General features: G+C 49.5%; 1 protein-coding gene across 2 annotated transcripts; it reads right to left on the bottom strand.

Annotated features, from left to right (window-relative positions):
• Positions 1-2,800: 2,800 nt before the first annotated feature.
• NUFIP2 (nuclear FMR1 interacting protein 2) lies at positions 2,801-22,107 on the bottom strand. 2 transcript variants are annotated; one of them, XM_080357369.1, is made up of 4 exons: positions 21,763-22,107; positions 17,222-18,931; positions 9,597-9,629; positions 2,801-9,249 (listed from the first exon to the last, which is right to left on the bottom strand). In XM_080357369.1, the coding sequence occupies exons 1-4, from the start codon at positions 21,941-21,943 to the stop codon at positions 9,197-9,199; spliced, it is 1,977 nt and encodes a 658-aa protein (XP_080213495.1). In that variant the 5' UTR covers positions 21,944-22,107; the 3' UTR covers positions 2,801-9,196. The 2 variants fall into 2 exon arrangements, with proteins under 2 accessions (XP_080213495.1, XP_080213494.1); XM_080357368.1 differs by lacking the exon at positions 21,763-22,107 and adding an exon at positions 20,845-20,878.
• Positions 22,108-22,689: the final 582 nt, after the last annotated feature.

Genomic DNA, 22,689 nt, shown 5'->3' with positions numbered 1-22,689 from the left:
CAGTGTCCTCTTGTCCAGCTCCAGAGCCCCAGCTCCCTCAGCCTTTCCTCACACGGGAGATGCTCCACTCCCTTAATTTCCTCCTGCCCTCCCCTTCCCCAGGCAAGGTAAAGGCCCCCCCAGAACCAGGCACCCCAAACACACAGCCTGTGCTGCTCCAGGGCCACCAGCCCAAGGGACTAGAAGTCGAGTCGTCACCCACACAGCACCCCCGGGCCCAAGGGATGTTCCCTGAGCGCCGCAAAGAAAGTCACGCCGACACCCACAAACTTTAAAATTTTTATTCAACAATTTACATCACTTATTGTCTGTCTTAACGTATTCCATCTACACAAATTTCTTTTTTTTTTTTCTCCTGATAAAATAATAAAATTTGGATAAATTTTGAAGACCTGTTGGTGCAGAATAAACAAAATTTCAGTTGTATTTTTTTTTTCTTTTTTTAAACATTTAGTGTGAAATATGACATCATTGGTAAAGATACATCATGCCATTACAGCTCATGGACATTGCCTATCCTTACAGTCCATGACATCGCCCAGACCGGCGCAAGGGGCCGCGCCAGACGCAGCTACAGCAGGTTCTACACTAACCCTTCAGCCACCCTCTCACCGCTGGGACAACGCCGCCGCTCCCAGCTGGGCACACGGGGTGCGTCACCTCATGGGAAATACGGGGAGGGGAGGGAAAATACAGAAAATAATAAAGAAAAACCCAAAGACCACCTTTACCGATCCGTGTGGCCTCGCGCGCCGCGACATCGACGTCAAAGAGGGGCTGCCCCCTCCGCGGGTCAGAGGTAATTCAGCTCCTGAGCGGGTAGAGCACAAACCCCTTGCAGCGATTTTAATACACACCAGGAAACCCAATGAAATGAGAACTTATCGACGGGGGGGGCGGGAGAGGAGGCGGCTCCAGCCCCAGCTCGTGGTTGTGTTTTGCACCGCCCTTAACACTGAAATATTCTGGGGATGGGGGAGAGAGGGGCATCCACCCCCCCAGTAAACAAGTTGAGGACCTTCAGAGGCTCGCGAACCGCTGGAGGTGTGTTAAGTACAACGTGTGATGGTAGATAGAAAAGCAGCCCTGTTCTGTATGAAAAAAAGCTGTCAAGTTAGTACAAATTTCTGCCACGGCGAAGGGAACATGAGGAGGAAAGTCAGCGTCCTGAACCCCGACTCTCACACGAAGGCTCCAGGCCAACAACAGGTTTCCCAAGGTGGCACCTGCGACCCAATGCGTGAAAACAGAACCAAAGTGAAGCGGTGGGGAAGCCCGTCCCCCCGCCTCCCGGTGGGGACACACAGGGGTAGGGGTCCCGTGGGTTAACCTGGCGTTCAGAAGGCTCAGGCTCGCCCTCGCCGCAGCGGGCTCGTCGCCGTCCCCTCCCCATCGCCAGCTAGGACCACCCGAGGAAAAGGGGCACTCGCTCATCCGACAGCACGAAGGGATCCGAAACACAAGCCGCACGCCTCGCTCCCTCCAATTCGATTACTAAAGTAGGCTCTTTTAAAATAAAAAAATAATATATATATTTATATAGCTATATAGAGACAGAGAAAGCAAAGGAGAAAGATAGGCTACTAAAAAAAAACCTAAGAAGTGGCAGTTTTCCGCTACAGCTGTCAGCAAAGAACTGTCACCTTACATCATGCCCTCCGAGATGGTGAAAATAATGCAGGTAATGACAGCACGGGAATGCAAAAGAGGGCAGATAAGTCACTTCTGGTAATGAGATACAAATTAAACTTTCAAAACATGTGCATAGCTTTATTCATCTGCTTCAAACTAACCTTTTCACGGAGCTTCAGCGAAACCCGAGTGTGCAAAATGCATTCTAAAAAATAATGCAAGCAAGCTTTCACATTTACAGTGGTAGAAGTACAGAAAGACTGGGACAGGAACCACACGTTGGGGCGAGCGGGGAGAGAGATGAAGAAACGAGAGTTGCACAGCTTCGCATTCTGAGTCGCTGACTGCAAAGAGGCGCTTCTGTTAACTTGAGCAAGGCGTGTATACTGCTCCTTTACAAACAAAACCCTACGGTAACAAGAACCACAACCTGGAGGGGGAATAAACCCCCTGGCAACGGGGTCCCTGTGCTGTGCAGAGCCCCAATTCCAGAGCAAAGCCGGTTCCAGACCGTCATTTATTCTGGCTTCGCAAAGCATGGCGATGCTTGGTTTTGCCCGCAGGAGAACAGCAAAGCAGCTTCTCTTTCTCTTTCTCTCCTCCCGACTCCCCTCTGAAGTTGCAGAAAACGGCTCGTGTAAGGAAAGGGAAAGGTGCCACCCCACAGGACATTGTCCCCAAACCGTGTAGACGGCCACTGCACGGGCTCGGGCCCAGGTCTCACCCCGCTGCGATGGGCCATGGGGACAGCGATGACCCCTCGACTGTCACGGGGACAGTGACAATGACCCCTCGACCATCACAGGGATAGTGACAACCCCTCGACCGTCACAGGGATAGTAACAACGACCCCTTGACCGTCACGGGGATAGTGACAACCCCTCGACCGTCACGGGGACAGTGACAACGACCCCTCGACCGTCACAGGGATAGTGACAACCCCTTGACCGTCATGGGGACAGTAACAACGACCCCTCAACCATCACGGGGACAGTGACGACCCCTCGACTGTCACTTCGCATCCGCAGCTCACACAGACTCTCCCCAGCAAAACTAACCACACACGCAAGGCACGTTTAGTCAGATGTACACACACTCGTGTGCGTGTAGAAGAGCAAACGCTGGCAGAAAAATAATAATAATAATAATAAAAAAAATCAATGCTGAATAAACTAATTAAGCAGGCAGAGTTCTGGCCTATAGTATTTATACACTATTTTCCAGGCAGCTGTAATCCCCAAGCATTTTTCCTACACGATTTCAGGCTTTCCTTGCTCTTCCCTCACCTTACAGAGGTACTTTATTGTCCTAAAGGATCTTTTCTAAAGAGTCAAGTAAATTCCCTTGGTTTCCTGCAGTAAACTCCTCGCTCGGGGCGCACGGCCCGGGGTGACCCACGGGGACAGGGGGGTCTGGACCTGCAGCAGCCCCGCGGTGCGCGTGGTTTTTCCTCAGAAAACACGCAATTCTGGGCACCCACCGCTCCGTATGGGCAGCAAGGAGCCCATTAATACTGCTGGTTAACGTCACATTGAGTAAAGCATTAAAAAGATCTTTTATTTTTTAGAGATGAGCGATTTCCTTCCATAGATTCAAATAGAAAACAATATTAAAACCGGAGACGAGACAATTAGCCGACTGAGATTTTTCTACCTTACAAGCCACTCGGGCACCTTTCCTGCACCACCGGCCATTGAGGAAGGAGAAGCTGAAAACCTCAGGGATTCGCGCTACCCTTCCAATAGCAGCTTGAGAAAAGGAAGGTGAGAAAGACAAAAAAACCCTAATAAAAGGAAAAAGCACAGTGTTCTCTCAAGTTAAAGAGTTCTCCTTTGCTTGCGTTTGCATAGAAATTCCCGTAGGTCAGCACCAAAATCAGGTCACCCCTCTCGTCCACCCCGCTGCCCCCAGTTTTAGTGGCTGTCACACGAGGGTTCAGCTATCTGCAGAGGAACTATATGGTCACGTAACAAAAGGAAAACAAAAAGTGCATCACACATTCTTGATTTTCAGGGTTACTTATAGCAGCAGCAGCAGCATTAATCCAAGACAACGAACAGTTGTAGGTTCATCCTTAAACGCAGCAATACTTAATGAAATGTCTTCAGGGAAGGTCAGAAGAGGGTCCTTCTCAAAAGGGTAAAAGGAAAATTAGACTATTCCGTACGGACAAAAAGGAGATAAAACGAAAAATTAAAGACACAATCTTATTTACATTAAAAAAAAAAACCCAAACATTCTTGTTAAAATATCTTTACAACACCTAAGCAAAAAAATATGTATTTTAAGAATAAAGCAGAAACTCCTAAAGCAGTATCCGTTTTTGGAACCCTTATTTAGCACCTGAGGAAAGACTGTATGGAAAGCAGACAGGGGTTGTTTTTTTTGTTGGTTTTGTTTGTTTTTTTAAGAAAACTGTAAGTTGTGTTTTTCCTACATGTTGTATGTTCGCAGTACACAAGTTTCATACCACAGAAAGAAATGAAATAGGGTTTTTTTTGTATATATTTTTAAAGATACTCTACTCATTAATAAGGCTGTAGAAAAGGGATACTGCTATCTTACAGAATGGCTTTAGGGCTCTGGACACCTTACATGAAGCTTTCTGATTAACAGTCAAGATAAACCCAGCTCAGCATCCCCTGGGAAAGGCCAGGGGTGACAGGACACCCCGAGCGAGTGTCCCCGAGGCCACCGCGGGGCTCTCGTCCCCAACAGGTGTCCCCGTCCTCGGTGTTGCTTTTGGGACCCAGAGCAGCCAGCCCTGCCCTGTGGTGCAACGCGGGTTGTGCAAACGTCTAAAGCTCGGGCACTGGAAGGCAGCGCAGACCCCACATGTTCCTGCTCCTCAACTGCTTGTGCTGGGGGTATTTTCACATGAAAAACAAGCGGGCGAAGCTAAAATGAGTCCGACTTCACGCTCGCGCTCCGCCAGCCCCGCTCCTGCCTTACGCACCGCTGTGAATCGTGTAGCAGCTTAAATCAGGCGCAGCCTTGTTCTCTCCCCTCCCGACAACCTCCCTTTGTAAACAGCCTCTTAAGGAGAACTAATCACTACGGACGTACAGACAGAAAAACCTCCCAGGGACGAGACTCCTGAAAGCTCCGGACACATCGCGATTTACTGGAAACGCGGAATCAAGAGCAAAACTGGATGCACAGGAAAACCACCGGTCGCGCACAGTCCTGAAACACACCCGGGAACACCGTCGCTCCCCGAGTCGCCACCGGCCGCTCTGGAAAGGACGCTATCGTGCTACCGTAACGTTCTCTTGAAGGTGAAAAGCACTAATTACACACAACTGAGGACAACTTCCACCTCTCTTTTTCCAACCAGGAACCGATTTTCCTTTAGGTTTAGCCAACAACTCACGCGCTCCCAGCTACCAAATAGCTGGCGCACTCACAACCTAATGGGTATTGGGTGTTTTCTCCACATTCCAAAGAAGTTCACGGCGGCTACGAAAGGCAAGCAGTAGGATTTACAGTTCAGAAAGGGCGACGGTTTGAAGCGGGTTAGTGACAGAAAGGAGCTAAACCCGCTTTGTCAAAGAGACGAGAGATTCCTAACATCGAAAACGGGTTTCGGGGACAACTGAGGTGGGTTTGAACCAAACCCAACCTCCAAGCAAACCTTGAAAGCCATGGCGGTGCCAACCCCAGGCAGGCGGAGCAGCAACCAGCGGAGAGGCTGAAGGTCCCCAAAGCACCGTCACCAGGAGCAGCTTTTAAACCATCTCTCGGAGCGGGCGAATCGCTCCCTGCCGCACCGAGAAGGCAGATCCCGTGCTGGATGGATCTGGCTGGGGGTTCCCAAGCCAGTTTCTGCTGCACGAGACCCTGTAGAAAGAGAAGGGACGGGACCTGGGGACAGAGGAGCCATGGGGAAGGAGCAGAGGAGCAAGAACAGCCCCTGCCCGCGCAGGAATCCTCCCTGCAACAGGAGAAAAGGGATCGCCAGACCCACAACGGGAACAGAAACGGGAGAGAAGCCTTAACCTGAATTAGTATCTTCATAGCTAATAAAAAAAATAGGTCACGATCTCACCCTCAGTGCCACTTTCCGATACTACACGTATTTAAGGGTTGGTTTTTTGTTTGTTTTCAAACTTACTGTACTCAGTGTAATGAAGACAATGGCACAGATACCGCGCTGGCTCTCCTGGGGCCAGGAAGATGCTGGGGAGGCACTGGGGCTCCTCGTCCCCCCCACACGCACCCTTGGGGGCGCAGACCCGGTGTGAGGGGGCGGCTGCACCCCCTCCCGGGCTCTATTTGGTTTATGCTACAGTACTAATACTCTGTCAAACAAAAACAAAACATGAGACTTATCAGTAACACCTCAGCATTATTTAAATGTGCTAAATTAGTCACAGCTCAATTTCAGGTTGTTTTTTTTTTTTTCTTTTTTTTTTTTTTTATAAGTTTACACAAAAATAATCAGAAAACAGATTAAATCTGAAGATATTTTTAATAAGTGCTCGGTAAAGAATTGTGTGAGGACTTCAGGACCGCAGGGAGCAACAGGGTGAGTTACACCAGGAAGTTTCTTCCCGGCTCCAGGCAACACTCTACCCCAAAACCACCCAGCAAGCCGGGGCTACGGGAGCTCAGGTTCCTAACTGCACACAGCATGGACAGACAGACAGACAGACATCTGGAGAGAGGACGGTCAGAAACAGAGCAGAGGGGGTGTTTCTGCATGGGGACCAGGCGCGGTGAGGAAAAGCAGCAGGGATGAACACTGGGGACCAACCAACCCCCCAGCACTCAGAACCGTGGTTTGTGTTATTTTTTTTTCCTTTTTGTCTTTTTTAGCACTTCTTTTGCTATTTAGCGGACAGACAGGACCAGGCCAAGATGAGCATCTGCAAATATTCAGCAAGACTGAGATCCTCCTAAAGGCGCAGGGTCTGGCTCAAGCCGCGTTATTGCTGTTCGGCTTCTGCATCGCACCAGCGCCGAGCACGGACACACGGACGGGACAGTGGGGACCTGGGGACAGGACAGTGGGGACCTGGGGGACCTGGGGACAGGACAGCACGGACCCCAGCGAAGCAAAACAGGGTTTGATTTTATATATATATATATATATTTTTTTTTTTTTTTCCTTTTTTAGTCTTTTTCTTTTAATGGAACCCAGACCTTAAGGCGACAAGTGACTACACAAGGCAAATAAATACACAGCAGAGCCTTAAAGCCAGTAAAACAAACTGGGAACTTTGCTATTAGCCTTCAGCTTTTGGAAAATAATACTAATACTAATAATTAAAAAAAAAAGAACATCTCTTCCACCTTAATCTTTTCCCAGACCCACCATCCAGTTTGTTAACACTTTAAAGCTCAGGAACACCTCTTGGGTGGCAGAACCGGAGGCGATTCCGACTTTTGGCAAAGCGGTTGAGAGACTCGACAGAATTAAAATAACAGGAACTCCGGAGGACTGGATGTCGGGCACATCTGTAAACACGTTACACATCTGAAAGTGAACACGCACCTGTAACGGTGGGACAGTTTATAGGTGAAACAGAGCTATTCGCAACTGGCCAACCACATATTTCCGAACCTGGACTGGTACAACACGTGATTACTATATAGTATCACACTACAGTATTATACTATATAGTATTTTATACATAAAATGGAGTTAGATAATCCATAGCCGAACTTTTAGAACTAAGCAGGGCGGAAAGCGAACCATCTTACTAAAGGGACAGCATGAAGTTTCGTTGTCCCACCATGAACCTAAGCGTCTCGTTCAGGAACAATCTTATTAAAACAATAAAAACAATTAAGAAACGCATGCTACATACTCCTAGTTAACAAAAAAAGAAAGTGGATATATCTAAGCACAAGGGGTAGGCAAGAGTTTTGGGCTTATCTGCTTCCTGTAATGCCCCCATAGGGCCCAGTTTAATTTAGGAGACACCAACTGCCCACATATACATTACCCAGTCACAAAGGCTCAGGATGAGCGCTGGGGTGTGGAGCTCGGGTGGGTCAGAAAACCCATTTTCGCTTCATTCACCCATCTCTTGCACCGGACCCTGTGAACTCCCAACCTTTCCAAACAAACCCAGAACACCTACCCGACCCCAGGACGTTTGGACGCGTGACACGAGCGGCAACGGGACACGGGGACAGCGCCGGAGCTGCTCGGCCTTCGCTACGGCTGCCGGGAAGCTCTTCCTCTCCTTGGGATATATATCTCTCTATATATTTTTTTTAAATTTTTTAAATTATTATTTTAATTCCTAAGTCCTCCATTTTTTTTTTTTTTTTTGTAATAAAATATACTTTTATTAAGAGATCATTAGAAGCAGAGCCCGGAAATACACAGACTGCGGTAAAATATAAAAGAGCGTTTCCAAGGGGCGGGTGCGGGAAGCCTGGCCATTGCCGTTCTATGGGCAGATTGAAAAGGATTCCAATTCCCATTTCTTTTTTTTTTTCCTTTTCTTTTTTTCTTTTTTTTTTGATTTTTTTTTTCTTTATAAGAGAAAAGAGAAATAATTCGAGAAGGGTGAACGTCAGCAGAACTCAATTCCTCTTCAGTTTTCCAGTGAAAATGGGAAAAACAATCCAGCACGTTTAGTGTTAGGAGACAGACACAGCAAATATGAAGCACCTACGGTTGAAAGCAGATATTTCTTTTGCTCCCAGTATTACAATGGCATTAACTGTGGGAACAGTGGGTTTTTTATCCATATTAAACGCCTAAACACCTTGCTTATTTCTGCATGTTATCCTTTAAAATGAAATAACACTTGAGCTGCAATAGTCCAATGTGTAACCGGAGCCAGGTCAACTGTGCGACTTCACCATGCATCCTAGAACTGCAGCATCACCGTCTTTCCCCCAGAAGAATGATGCTTTAAGACAATATCCCAGCATAGGATTGGCTGCTTTAATCCTGGCAAAACATGCGGATTATAATTCTCTGGAATAAAACCAAACTCTGCAACCTTCAAGGCGTTTCTCCAGCATTCAATGGAAAACAAAACAGGAAAGAAAATAAACCCCAAACAAACACACAAAGAGAGGAGGTGGAAGGGGAGATGGAGGATGGTGAATCATCCCGATTTCCCTGTGATTAGTGTGTCACTACAGTCACAGAACAAGAAACAGAGACCTTGTCAAGTGGAAATGCCTCTCCAGTGGGTTGCTGTTGCCCATGTAGACGACAGCAGGAACTTTAGAACCGGGCTTGTAAATTGAGTCTGTGTTCGTTAATCACTTGCATTCACTCTTTAAACAAAAAGAAAACAAAACGGAAAAAAAAACCCAACAAACCAACAAAAAAAAAGATCTATTCAGTACCGGAGATTAAATAATCACGTGTGTAGTCTCGTTGAAATAAATTTTTGATTCCTTAAGAAGTCTAATTACTTTCAGTTGCCATTTTTAAATAACTATATATATATTTGTATATATTATCCTGTGATTCTAGGTATGGTTCCTCTGCTGCACTGAAGATTTAGAAGGAGCATAAAAGCCTTTTGTCCCCCACGAACAGCACAAATGCTGCAGACAGGTTAGAACAGGCAGTCTTGTCTTGCTACCTTCATTGATCCGGGCGATCCATGGCTTCATCGTAAATGATTATCCTTTTGGGATCTGGAAAGAAAGCAAAATCCTAAGTTTTCAACAAGCGACTTTGCAGACCTGCGGCTGCAGATGTTCACAAGAGATCTGCAAAGCACTCGGCCATTAATAAACTTCTCCTTAGGACCCCCAATACACAACGGGAAGAAGACATTTAATCTAATCTGACACAATTAGAGACTCTGCCTCTCTCTGAACCCCCAATCACTGTGGCAAACCCGAGTTAGTGATCCAAAAACACGGATCAACCCAGTGCCAGCAGGCACCGAAGAACTAAACTCGGGCATCTCTGGACACTGAGACGACCCATCCCAACAAACAGAGCAATGTGATATATTTATTCTTTTCAATATCCTTACCTTGCTTCTGCAAATTCCAAACCGATTCCATTTCTGTGGAGGCAAAACAAGAAGACCACTGTTATTATGCAGATTTACGTTGACATTAGAGGTAATTCCAAACGTATTTTAATTTTCGGAGCGCAGCACGACACCGCTGCAGTTGTGCTGATGCTTTCAGACAAACCCAGCCCCATACAAACCCCATCTACCCCCAGCCCAGTCCACAAGATTGCACAGATTTAACGTGAACGATCCAGCAATAAAAGGCAGAGAAACGGCCGTAACATGGTCTGAAGGGTCAGATGGCCAAACCGAGCATCAGAAACGTCGCCACCGTCCTCCGCTCCTACAAATCACAACCTCAACTTCAGCCTTCGCTATTCCAACGCCGCTTCCCACGTTACAGCCTCGACAAGTAGCCCGGAGATGTGATTTTTAGGAGTTGGTGCTTAGCGTGTGTGAAATCGGACCCGCTGGACAAAGCGAGTTTCTCACGGCTCACGGCTCTGCAAACATCGCCGCCAAAGCGCTGCCAACGCAGCGCCCGAAAACGAGCCGCGGTGCTCGAGACGCCGGCTGCAGCCCCTTCCCCACTTGGCCTCTGCGACACACTCGGGGGCTGGAGACAAACCAACCCTCCCCAATTCTCGCTGAAACAGCAGATGCTTCTGTTTACCTAAGAAATAACAGCAAAGTGAAATGCTCTTCTCGCTCACGTGAACAAACAGAAGGCTCTTCCCTTTAAAATGTCCCCAAAATAAAGTCGCATCTTTAGAGACTGATTCAAAATAACTACATTTAGACGCTATCAAGCTGGAATTTTGTGAGCTGGAATATTTATAAGACACAAAGTGTATGCTGCGTCCAAATTTAACAGAAAAAAGTATAGAAGAGGAGCGTTTGGTAGGAACACAACCTGCAAGAACAATCCTTCCCTCCTGCTAGAAAGGAGGGCGACAAGACCTCAGTAGGGGCTAAGAGCAGAGAACGGCAATGGATTATTAAGCTGGACAGTATGTGCAGTAAAGCACAAAACAAGGCAATAAGTAAACTAACCCTCATGGGAAAGGAAGAAGAAAAAACCCTACAAAACCCATGGCCTCAGCAGGACGTGTGCCAAGTGTCACCTCCATCAATCGCCTGGATGTTCGCGTCCCTTCTCCAAGCCTTCATCTGGCCTTTGTCCGCTACAACCTCAAGCTCCCCAGGGCAGGAAATTGCACACAAATAAATACAGCCAGCCCCCTCTGCACAATTAAGTCTTTTGTAAGAAGGCCCTGACAAAATTTTACAAGGTCTGTTTATTTCTGTACCACGATAATAACAGCAATACTTTGCACTTTCATCGAGGAACCCCAAGTGCTTTGGGAATAGTAACCAGCCTCTGGGATATAAGCGACCTGGCAAGGGAATAACTCCCTCATCCCACAGATGCAGATTCCCCAGAAGTAAAATGAACCAGCTACTAAAATTACCTCCAGCAGAGCTAGTTTTCCATTCAGTGAAGGCAGATGCATCATTTCCTATCTGCTAAAGAACATCACTTACTTTAACAGCCATTCCCAAAGCAGGGCATAGAAAAATACTCGCAAGATGTTGGTTCCTCCACATTAGAGCATCAAATACAAGCAGAGGTTGAAGCTTTGCCCACTACTGTATGTCCACACAAAAGACCACGCTTGGTTTTGTGCTGCCACATCCTCCCAGCTTCACTGGACACAAGAACTCAAACTGCTCATATTAAGATGTGTCTGACAATAGGACAGCGAGATACTATCAAAAAAATAACAAAAAACTTTAAGTTGCCAAAATTCTGTAACAAACAAAAACCACCCCCGCACACACCTTTTCAGAGTTTAAACAATCTTGCTTCTCCTTCAGAAAAAGAGGTAGGAGAGAGGGTGGTTGGTGTAAAGCGTCCTGTAAATCCCAAACACCCGGACGCATTGGATGGCAGATGCTTGGCCTGAAAATCCTACAAAACCAAACGGCATCAGCCAACCGGCTGCAAAACGGTTATTGAAGATAATCTGCTGTTAGAAGAGCAAGTACAAGGTCTCCCCTCTACCTGGCCAGCAGCACGTGGATACGGGACAGCACAGGTTAAGCACATTTACCAACTGAAACAACAGAGCGGCGGGGGTGGAAATCTTCAGCTAACTGCAACACAGAACTGGCTGCAATCTTAAGACACGATTCTATGATTTGTTTTACTTGGTAATACCTTAGAGTGAGTTTTCCTCCCGCTTCTGGATTGGTTACGGGCTGTGTTCACCTGCGATGGTCCTGAGAGGCTGTGACAAGTAGCAGCAGCTGGACAGACCCCAGTGACTGATGCGGCAGCTCAGCAGAACCACCGTGGCACAAGACCCAGCAAGCACATGGATGCAGGGCGGAGGAAAGGGCAGCCCCCACAAGCGGGTCATGTTAGAGCCCCCAAACCTTCTTCCTTGGGTTCAAGGAGCTCTTTTCTTGAGCCCACTTTCCCTGGATGAAGCTTGCAGGGCAAGCTGGATAAGGACTCTCAGCATCGCTGGTCCCAGCGTGGAAAATGGGGTGTCCCCACCACCACTCTGAGCCCATCTCTCATACGCTGACGCAAACCCCGATACTGCTGCTTCCCAAAGCAGAAGGTCAAGACCTGACCAATAGACAGGGGTCACCATTCCCAAAATGAGACACGTGGCCGGGAAATGGTCCAATTCCTTCCCGGCAGACTCCAACCCAGCTGGAGAAAACGCCACCAACAAACTCTTGCACAATCCAGCATCAACGCCAGCCCTGCTGCGAGCCAGGGGCAGAACTAGGTCACCTCCCGTGCCCCATCCAACCTCATGTTTTCCAGGATTTGTTACAATGAGCCGGCCTCCCCACAGCCCCAGTCACAACCACTGAACAAGCTCTAGGGAGAAGGAAACCACTTTTTCTGGGGACTAGCAGCAAAACAAAGGGTCGGTGGAAGACAGCTTTGATGTCAGGAACAGACCAGGGCACGCTCTGGTGAATTGCGGTGAGATTCCTCATAGGTCAATAAACTTTATAGCAGGACTGGTACATAATCCTGGAGGGCAAAGAAGGCTTTCTGTGATAACTTGGTAAGATAGGCACTTTTATGCACATTTTCCTTGCTAGAGAGGCGAACAGAAGTGGCTGCATAATGCCATGGTATTAGTTCTTTGTGCTTATAAATCTAACATACAAACTGACAATGGTCTCTAAAATGAAGAGCTAAAAGAAAATAACAGAGAGGGACCATCCTCACCTGATTTTTCTGTCTCTATCTGCAGGACATAAGTGAGAAGATTGCCCCAGAAACAAAGCAAAGATTAACAATTCAATGCTGTGGTGATTCATCTCTGTATCAAATACACTGAACTCATCCTGACAACTGGAAAAGGCAGAGACTTGAGGGATAATTAAATCAGCTTTTGCCCCACAGCTCAGGCCCCACAAGACCATAAGCAGACTGAGATCTATCCCCTTCCCACCAAGGGGGATGGGAAACCAAGGCCTGTTTTTTTTTCTTTCCTGATGTAAAGGATGAAAATTGCTGAATTCACAGCTCTGCTATTTCTTCTGACCCAGTTCACCATTCCAGCAAACGCCACTCCTGGCTGGCCCACGCTGCCTTGCTCTATTTTCCATCCTGCTCTTCTGCTTCTTCATGCGAGCAGAGACGCTGGCGCAACCGAGAAGCTGCGAAGGAACAAAGCAGCACACGCAGAAATCTGGGGGACAAGACCCAAGAGGAAAACACTGAATTCTCCTCCTCCCCACCTATGTGGTCTTTGCTACTGCGCAGGTGAACTGGAGACCTCGACTATCTGCCTTTTAGCCAAAGACAAGCAAAATACTGAGTTTCCCGGCATAACGTTTGCCATGCAGAGGCTGGAAGGTTACAACATGACGAAATTCTGCAAAGCGTTGACAATTATTCCAATATGAAATATTTAAACCAGCTGTCTTTAAAAGGAGGATTAAAGCAGTCAGAAGATAGTGATTTTAATAGAAGTGAAGCTGAGATACACCCTGGCCTCCTCTTCCGAAGGATTGAAAAAAAAGTCGGCGAGGACCAGGTTTACCTCGAGAAGATGAAGATTTTGGCAATGCTACACCAAGGCAGGAGCTCAGTTCTAACCTAGATAGGGACAATGTCTCTAAGTGAAAGCATCACCCCTTCCTGGTCCTTCCAGTCTCCCATACCAAGCTACTGTCTCTAACCAGATAAACAGCCCACCAGTGCTCAGCTAAATTAGATCTACCTTGTTAAATCAGGTGTGTCACCCATGAGCGTTTCAAGGCAGCGGCACGGGCTGCCAACGAAGGCAGCCGCGCTGAAGGATTGTGTTTTACAGTCAAGCAGATCAGATCAGCATGGGAGTCTCCCTGCCCTTTAAAAACAAGAAAGAAAAGCACGGCACAAAAGGCATCCAAGAGAGGGGCAGGAGGGCGCATCATCAGCCTTGCCACTGTTCCCAGTGCCCCAGCTTCTGGGGAAAAAAACACACAGAAATGAGCACGGCTTCCCCCACCGGGACCTCGCTCTGCTCTGCAGCCACCGGCTGCACACCTTGTCACTCCACAGCCCGGCACAGCCCTGTCCCCGCACACAGGCTTCAAAGGAGGTCACTGTGCCACAACAGCCCACCCTGCGCGTTCCCTCCTCCGTCCGTCCTCCCCAGGGAGGCTGTGAAGCAATTACGATCCACAATGCCCCTTGCAGTCACTGGGCAAACCGTGCCCAGGAAAGCCTGGTTTGCTGGAACAAAAGTACTGAGCAAGCTGGAGGGTTTCCCATGGTCTGTTTACAGTCCAAGATGAGGATCCACACAACCTGATCACTGCTACAGATACCAGCAGCGCAAACGAGGGCACAAGCTTGCGACAGACAGGTCAAAGCACGGCAACCGCTCGTGCTGGAGCCTGTTCCTCGCTGCAACAGCCACAGCTCCGACCCCGCACCACGGGCAGCTTGCACCGCTGGGACCCACCAGAGCTCCGTGCTCCCTCCGTCCTCGCCCTGCAATCATTTCTCTTTGTGTTCATAACCCCAGAGGCAGGGCAGATTTGAAGATCAAACTACTGAGATTTTGCTCAAAAGCAAACAGATCAATGTAAAGAGGGAGAAGTTCACCCTCCTCTTGAAATCAAGACCAAACAACGTGAGGATCCAGATGCCCAGGACACCATCGCACTGGCCCAGGGAAACCCTTACGCTCTCCTCAACAGGGAGGAGTAGAAGGCAGCTTGTGAAAAATAAAGCGAGTGAAATAATTCCTTTCCTATTGCAGAGGAACTGGCTGGTTAGGAGCAGGACCTCGGGAAAACAGCCCAAGATAAACGGAGAGCGGTGTGGGAATTAACCGCTGCTGTGCTGTCCTGCGAACACACCCAGCAGCTCTGTGCTCCAAACGCTCTGCAGGACACGGTGCCATGGGAGCGCATCCGCAGGATCGCGGCTGTGAGGAGGGGACTTTTCCACCTGCATGGCAGAGCTTTTCAAATCTAAACAACGGGTTTTCAGATAGAAGCAGTGACAGAAACTGCAAAAAATGCTGTTCCTTCCAATACCCCTTAACCCAACTCAACCCAAAGGACTTGAACACACACAGAAATGCAACACATATCATCACAGAGGACTTACCAGGCTAGCCTAATCTCCTGCTTTGTAAACCAGCAATAGAACCTAAGCAGGAGAAAGGCAGGCTCAAGCTGTTTGGAGCAGCCCTATCATCTGACATCACTGATTAGCAACATTTATCATCTTTCACCCCTAAGTAACACCTTGAAGTTGGTACAAACACAGCTTGAAAGACTAAATGGGCACAGAGCAGTGGTGGGGCAGGAACCTTTTCCCCAGGGTCACAAGGGTGCTTGCTCAAGAGCATTCACATGCAGAACCGTGAAAAGAGCAGAAAACATTTTTTAAAGAGCACTTTAGGTGTCCATTCTTGCCATCAAATGTGATTAACTCCTGTGTTCAGGAGAACTAAACTCAGCCAGACTTTGAAGTTAACACCTCGTTAAGAGGACATGGGAAGGGAGTGTTCTTTATTTTCCTGTTGTTACCATTGTTTTACTGGGGTCTTTCACATAGCCAGTGCGAACTGATGAGTCCTGCGGCGCTGTGCGGAGCTGCTTTGCTACAAGGAAGCTCAGGCTGACAAAAACAAAGGGAGAGAGATTTAAGCGTTAGAAAAATTTGCAAACTGTTAAGAAGAGGACTGCCCAGGACTTCGACACCATGCTCTAGTTCCTGCTACACCCATTTTCTGATGAGAAACTGGGATTTAGGCTGCAGGCAGATACAAGAAATGAGAACGGAAAGCTTGCTTTAATACTGGAATAGACTGAGTAGAGGATGAAGACCCAGATAAAATCAACTGAGGAACACTCTTATTGAGAATCATAGAGCTTAAAACGTTAAAGTCTTGAGCGTGATAACCTGGAAAATATTTGGAGTTATTATTTTTAAATGACTAGGCTTACTATTACTAAAGAAAAGCATCTAAGATTCTGTGTGCTACACAAAGACTTTGTGAACAGGTAACTTAAGAACTTGGCAGTGGGTCAAAACACACCAAATTTGCCAATGGGACCAAAATCCCAACCCCTCTGCTGACGGGAGCAAGATGTTATCCACACAGGTATGTGGAAGAGCAAACAGAAAATGGATGATCACCTTCTTCCCTTCAGGGAGAGAGAAGGGGGTGAATGAAAAAGGAACTGCCCCTGTGTTTATCAGGGACAGGGAAGAAACACGGTGACAAAAGGGAACATGCAGCTGGGCTCCCGCTAACACCAAGCCAGGACCAGCAGCCAAGACCTCACTGCGTCTGGGGCTGAGGCTGAAGCAGAAAGCAACACATCCCACAGGCTTCCCTTTCCTTGTTCCCAGTTTAAAGCATCTGTATCATGTTTGAGTCATTATAGTCTCAAAAAAAGACCCCAAAACAAAACAGGATAAAAGGAGCTGGGTTACAAAGGGCTCCAGGAAAGCAATAAAATCATCTGAAAGATGTGGCCTACAAAGACAACGAGAGAATTCAATCTGCAGCTTGCAGCAGAATTGATAAGCAAAGATTTGCCTTGCTGTTGGCAGCAGAAAAGTGTGGATGTGGGGTTTGCTTAGAAAAATAAAATAAATCACACCATGTAAAGCCACAGGAATAATTTTTTCCTTCCTTCCAAGCTGTGATTTCATGGCCCGATCTGCCCAGGGGAGAAACTGCAACACTTTTGGAAGCAGAGGTGTGAGTACAGACTATGATGCCTTTTCAGTGACAGAATTTCACCTGGGAAAGCTGGAACACAGCAGGTGAATCCACACACTTAACTCCTTCTGTGCTGAGCGGCTCAGCAGGACCTGCTCATTCCATAGGAATTAAAATGTAAAAGACACCAGCTAAGTATCACCCCATCGACATCACTCAGCTTGTCCACAGGAATGGGGAAACAAATACCTCTTAACATTAATTAAACAACCATTTGAATACCATTATTGCCATTTGAGATATGTAAGCCAAAAAGCTCATTTTTAAACCAACCAGAGTTGCTGTAAGGAACACATCACGTTAGAATATTGCGCTTAAAAAAATAAAATAGAAAAGAGAGCACCCTTAGGCAGCAAGTTAAGCCATTACCTTTAGTGTGATATAGAATAGCAGCCCTCAGGTCAAAAGAACCCCAGCTATCTTTCCTTTCTAGGCCTCTCTGGTACCTCTGTTCTTTGGCGGAGGCTAGCAAATTGTTCGTAGGAGAGGCCAGAGGATTCTCCATTTCATAGTCTTTTGAAAGAAACACTAAAGCACCTTGGCTACCGGTGTCTGCCTTTTGTAGGTCACCTGTGTGATGCGACTCCAAAGCTAAGACACCACCCTCAACAGCAGTCCCAGGCTTAAGAATAGCACTAAGAATTTGAGGGCTAGTCCGTTTATCCAGCTCGTAAGCCTTGGGAAACACAGGTTGTTCAGTTCCTGAGGGAATGATTTCAGCACACTGTGAAACCAAAGTGCCAGGATATTCCCCTTGAAATGTCACTTCCATTAACTGATTATCCGCAGATTTCCCCACAACAGTTTCGGGGCCGGCGCTGGGCTCGTTTATGAAAGACAAGCCCCACTGATTCTGGAAGATATCTCCCAGATTCTGCTGATTCGTCTGTGATGGGAAATCGACTTGCGCTGCACCCAGAAGCACAGTTTGCATATTTGAAGGGTAGATAAAAAGGCTAGATTTCTTTTGTTCGAGAGCTGTTGAAGTTGTACTCATGTCCTGGGGTCCCGACTCGGGGGAGGTTGATGGTAGGGTGCCAGCAGCAGACGCGAGCAGTGGCTGGGTCCCTGGGGAATAGACGTTTCCATCGGTCCCTGCGAGAATTGGCCCGTTGGAGAAGCTGGCAGAAGTAACAGATTTCATAGCAGACATGGGGACTTGGGACAGTCGACTCGATGTTTGGGCCTGAGTTTCCCCGGCAGACGATGAAGATGACGAAGACGACGTGGATGGGGTTTGCGCTGCTTTGTTGAGGTTTTCTTTAACTTTACTTGCATAACTTATTTTGGGAACAATTTTAGCGCTGCTATTGTCCACTGGAAAAACTGGGGGCGGTTTAAATAAGGTCCATGAGTCCTCTTTAGACGTGGCCGACGATGCGTGCTTTCCTTTGGGCCGGTCATCAAACTTCTTGCCGCTAATCCCGGGTTTGGCATCAGAGTTCTTTCGCTGCACATCCCCAAGCCCAGGCTTTCCCCGGCCTGCTCCACCAGCCCCAGCCTCATATTTCCAAACAGGTTTAGTATTCTCAATTCGGTTCCCCTTTTGTTCACTATAATCAGGCTTGAAACTCTCAAGTTCCTGTTTTAAGGTCGGGGCGCTGACCTCCTGTTGCATTATTTTGTCCTGTACTAGATTCAAGTTCTCACAGCCCTTGGCACTGTTGCGCCTGCCTTTCCGCTTTTTAGGCGTAGTGTATCCACTCTCAGAGCCGCTACCATCGTTATCGGCCCCTTTGCCTATGTAGCCATTCGTGATATAGCTAGAATTATTGGTTACCACGCCATTTGGAATAGACACTCCCTCTGGCTTGTCTGAGGACTGGCTTTCTCTGTGTTTGTTTTCGTAGGACTTCTCATTCTTTTTGTCCATGCTATTTTTCTGAATGAAGTTCTTGGTTTTGATTCCAGCTTTACCCAAAGCATTGGCCTTCACAGTCTGCTTTGGGGTCGCCGTAGTGTCTACGAGCTGCTGGCTGCCATTGGGTACCCTGGGTCCTGGGGTGGCGGTTTCATCAGAGCATAGGCCCTTCAATGACACTTCTCTTTCTCCTGCGTTACCATTTAGCTCTCCGTAGCCTAGAAGAAAGCCAAAAACAACAAAGGGCAAGAATTACAATGTGAAACGTTCAACTTCTGATTGCAGAAAGCTGTAATCAGCCCCAAACATATTCAGTTTCCTCAAACAGACATCTTAAAATAGGAAAATATCTCATCTGCGATGTATAAGAGCAAATGCTTATTTGCTGGAAACCGTGGCAAGAGGGTTTAAGCAGATACAACAGGGTGATGTACAAATAACAAAACAGAGCAAAAGAATATACAGATACTATGCAAAGAAGATATCCTGTACGAAAGATCACGGTCAAGCTATTTCATCAGCTACTATTTCCAAGTCATACAGAGGAAGGAAAATTAATTCCCAGGATGCTTCAAGGCAGAGGGATCTGCTGCCTTTGCTGCAAGGTTTGTTGAGGTTCAGAATCCACGCTGTGAACAAGGGCCTAACGCTATCATCTCCATCAGCTCACGCGCCTGCGACACCAGCAGCCTCCTGCTCACCCCCCTCACAAGCGCCTCTAATAAAGAGGAAAGAAAAAGGCAGTTTTCCAAAAGGACACGTGCAAGTCCAGTTGGAAGTTGCACCTCCTCGCTTCATTTCAAAATAGCAACCAACACCTCCCCACGTGTGCTCTTTAGCTGCGGAAAGGTGCTGAACCTGGGAAGAAGTGGATCCCTGCAAGCACCGTGCAGCACCGCTGGCCTCCTGCCCACCCAGAAACTCTGGTGTTCCAGAGCGCTGTGAGACACGAGCGGTACAGCACTCGCTGAGGGCTCCCGCTTATCAAATCCCAACATTATGCTGTATTCTCAGCTGTCCTTTTCGCTTTTTAAGTCCATTTCTAGGCCTTATGGTTCTGAAGCGGATCTCGAGAGTGCAATTCGAGCGCAACTCCAGTGGAGCTGGAAGCCCAGGACAGTCCAAACTGAACCAACTCACCTTCCTCAACCTTTTGGTTTTTAAATCTCTGATCAGAAACCTATTGCTTTCAAGGACCCCAGCTACAACACCCCAAGAGAAGCTCTGAAGCCCCATTGAGCGCATTGTACCCAGCTCAAGCAGTGGCTGGAGCACAGGGACTCCCTCCTGGAAAAGTCCTTGTTCCTCTGACTCATCCCACCTCCCGCAACCACTGACCCAACTAAAGCTCCATGTGCAGCCAGGGTGGCACAAAGCACAGAGCCCACAGAGTCCCCCAAAAAAGGAGAGCGGGCAAAACTCCAGCTTGGAAAAGGAATGTTTTTGTTGTTGCCGATGTTATTGAAATTAACTGCTATGCTAAAAATCACTGTTATCCTCACATCCTGGAGAGTCAGATGTCTGGCAGATGTAACTGCTCAAGTTCTCTGGAAGTCGGGAACACAAGAATCCTTGTAGGAATCTTTACAGAAATTCCGCAACTGAGTTTGCCGAGAGGGATCAAAAAGGATTTTACTGCACACAAGTATCTGTAACCACCACGACTGCCGCTGCAACTTTCAACTACGCTGTTAAGAATATTCACCATAAATACTTCACCCCAGAGAAAACCGATGGGACGGGATTCTCAGCTGAGTCAAGGGCAAAAAAATTAACTATTTTAGAAGAGCATGCAGAGGAAACCTTCTCAAGAGCAACGTTATAGCTGACCTTGTATGACTCAAGACTTCTGACACCACTTGTTAATAAAACAAAACAGAAAGAGTGGTCATAAGACCACTGCAGATGAGGAGCATGAGAATAAGATGAAGAACAAAATCCATTTCAGTAAGTCAGTGTGTCAGCAGTTTCTAGTTCCAATTTTCAAGTATTCACAACTCAGCTGCCTGAGTTTTCTCCAAACCAACACTCGGCACAGCTGGCTCTGGGCTGGACACACAAGAGCCGCGACCAAAATTTAGGGTGGGTGGGGGGAAAAGTCAAAAGGAACAGGTGAAAAGTATTCGGCAACCTCACAGATCGTTTCATAGCTGGAGAGGGAGGGGTGTCGGAGTAAGCGCATATTAAAAGCCCGGCGCCCTGCAAACAGTGAAATGACTAGTCAACTTATTTTTGCCCAGTAACTTATTTTAGCGTCTGTCCGGTGAGGTCCCTCCCCCCCCGCTCCAGCACAGGGGGCACCGTGCCCGGCCCTGGCGCCCCCGGCCCCACCGCCCTCCCCACCTCCCGCCCGCTTATGTAAGGGAAAGAATCCAAGGAAAAACAATATATACACATCATTCTGTCTGTTCTAGTAATCACGCACTTGCTGCGAACCCACCCACACGAGCCCCCAAAAAGGGATTTTGGTCAGATACCACAGTAGCCCCCCCCCAAGGAATAAGATGGGGGCTCCGAGCCTGCCCGGGAGCAGCCCCCCCACAGCCGGGGCTGCCCGGTCACCGCCTCTGCGGCGGTACCGCCCGGCACAGCCCGCTCCGGCCGGCCCGCGGAGCAGCCCCGTCCCCCGCCGGTGGCCGGGGGGCTGCAGCCCAAGGCCCCCGGGCTGGGCCCCGCCAGGCCGCGCCGCCTCCCCGCCGCCGGCGCCGGGCCCCTCTGGCTTATCGGACTCATTGATTTTACGCCCATCGATTTTTAACCGGCGCCTCGCCCCCTCTCCCCCCCCCGGCTCGGCGCGGCGCGGCCCGGGCGGGGGGCAGCGGCCCCGGGGCGGCGCGGCCCGGCCCCACGTGCCCGGCGGGCGGCGGCGGCACCGGCCGGGCCCCGCGGCTCCCGCAGCCGCGCCGGCCCCAACATGGCGGACAGGAAGCGGCCCCAGCGCGGCGGAGAAGCTTCCAGCCGGGCCGGGGGAGGAGGAGGCGGAGGAGGAGGGCCCCGCCGCCGCCCCGCGAAGGTCACAGGCCCCGGCCCGCCGCCCGCCCGCCCCGACCTGCTCTCCGCTTCGGCGTCTCCTGGTGCTGCGAGCCGCCGTGCTTGTGCTCGTGCCGGAGCGGCGGCTTGGGCTGGGCTCGGCCGTCGGGCGGCGGCAGGTAGGCGCTCTGCGAATGGTGGTGGTGGTGGCCGTAGTAGTAGTAATGGTGGTGATGGTGGTGGTGGGGCTGCTCCTCCATGGGGGGCGGCTGAGCGGGGCCGGGCCGGGCTGGGCGCTCGCTGCTGGGCCGTGCGGCTCCGGCGCTGGGACGCGGCTGGCGCGGGGAAGGCGGCGGACTGGCAGCGCCCGCCCTGCAATCAGCGAGCGGCGCCGCCGCGACCGCCCCCCGCCCCGCCCGGCGGAAAAGGAAGCGCCGGCGGAGAGGAGAGCAGAGCAGAGGCGTTGGGGGGAGACCTGGCCCGGCCGTCGCGGCGTGTCCCGGGCGGACCCGCCCGGCCGCCCCCCTCCCTCCCCAGGGGCAGCGGCAGGTGAGGCCGCGCTGCCGGTAGACGAGGCCGCCTCGGGATGTGCGCGCTTCCCCCCGCGAACACGGCCGAGGCGGGAGGGGGCAGCGCTGAGGCCACCCCCTTCCCCTGCCCTGGCCGCTGAGTCAGGCCCCGGACCCTGCGAGCAGCCCCGCGGCGCCGCTTCCACAGAAGCGGGGCGTTTCGTAACCCGGCGCCGGAGGGGAGCGCAGTGTGGCCCAGCCGGGCTTCGCTGCGGGGGCACCCGGAGGAGGGCGGCTCGGGGTGCAGCGAAGCCGCGTTTTACCGTAACCGAGCGGATAAACCGCGCCCCGCCGCAAGCCGGCGGCTGCAGCAGGCGGGGGCTGTTGCAATAGTGCCGGGGCCACGTTGGAGGGGATTTGGTCAGGAACGTGAAGCAGGAAAACCGTAACCTGCCGGGTGTACAGCCGCAGTCACCGAGAACCCGGGAGCGGCAGCA

This window comes from Nesoenas mayeri (assembly GCF_963082525.1).
Source record: "Nesoenas mayeri genome assembly, chromosome: 20".
In the NCBI taxonomy this organism is placed as follows: domain Eukaryota; kingdom Metazoa; phylum Chordata; class Aves; order Columbiformes; family Columbidae; genus Nesoenas; species Nesoenas mayeri.
This window is presented reverse-complemented; position numbering and strand designations above follow the sequence as displayed.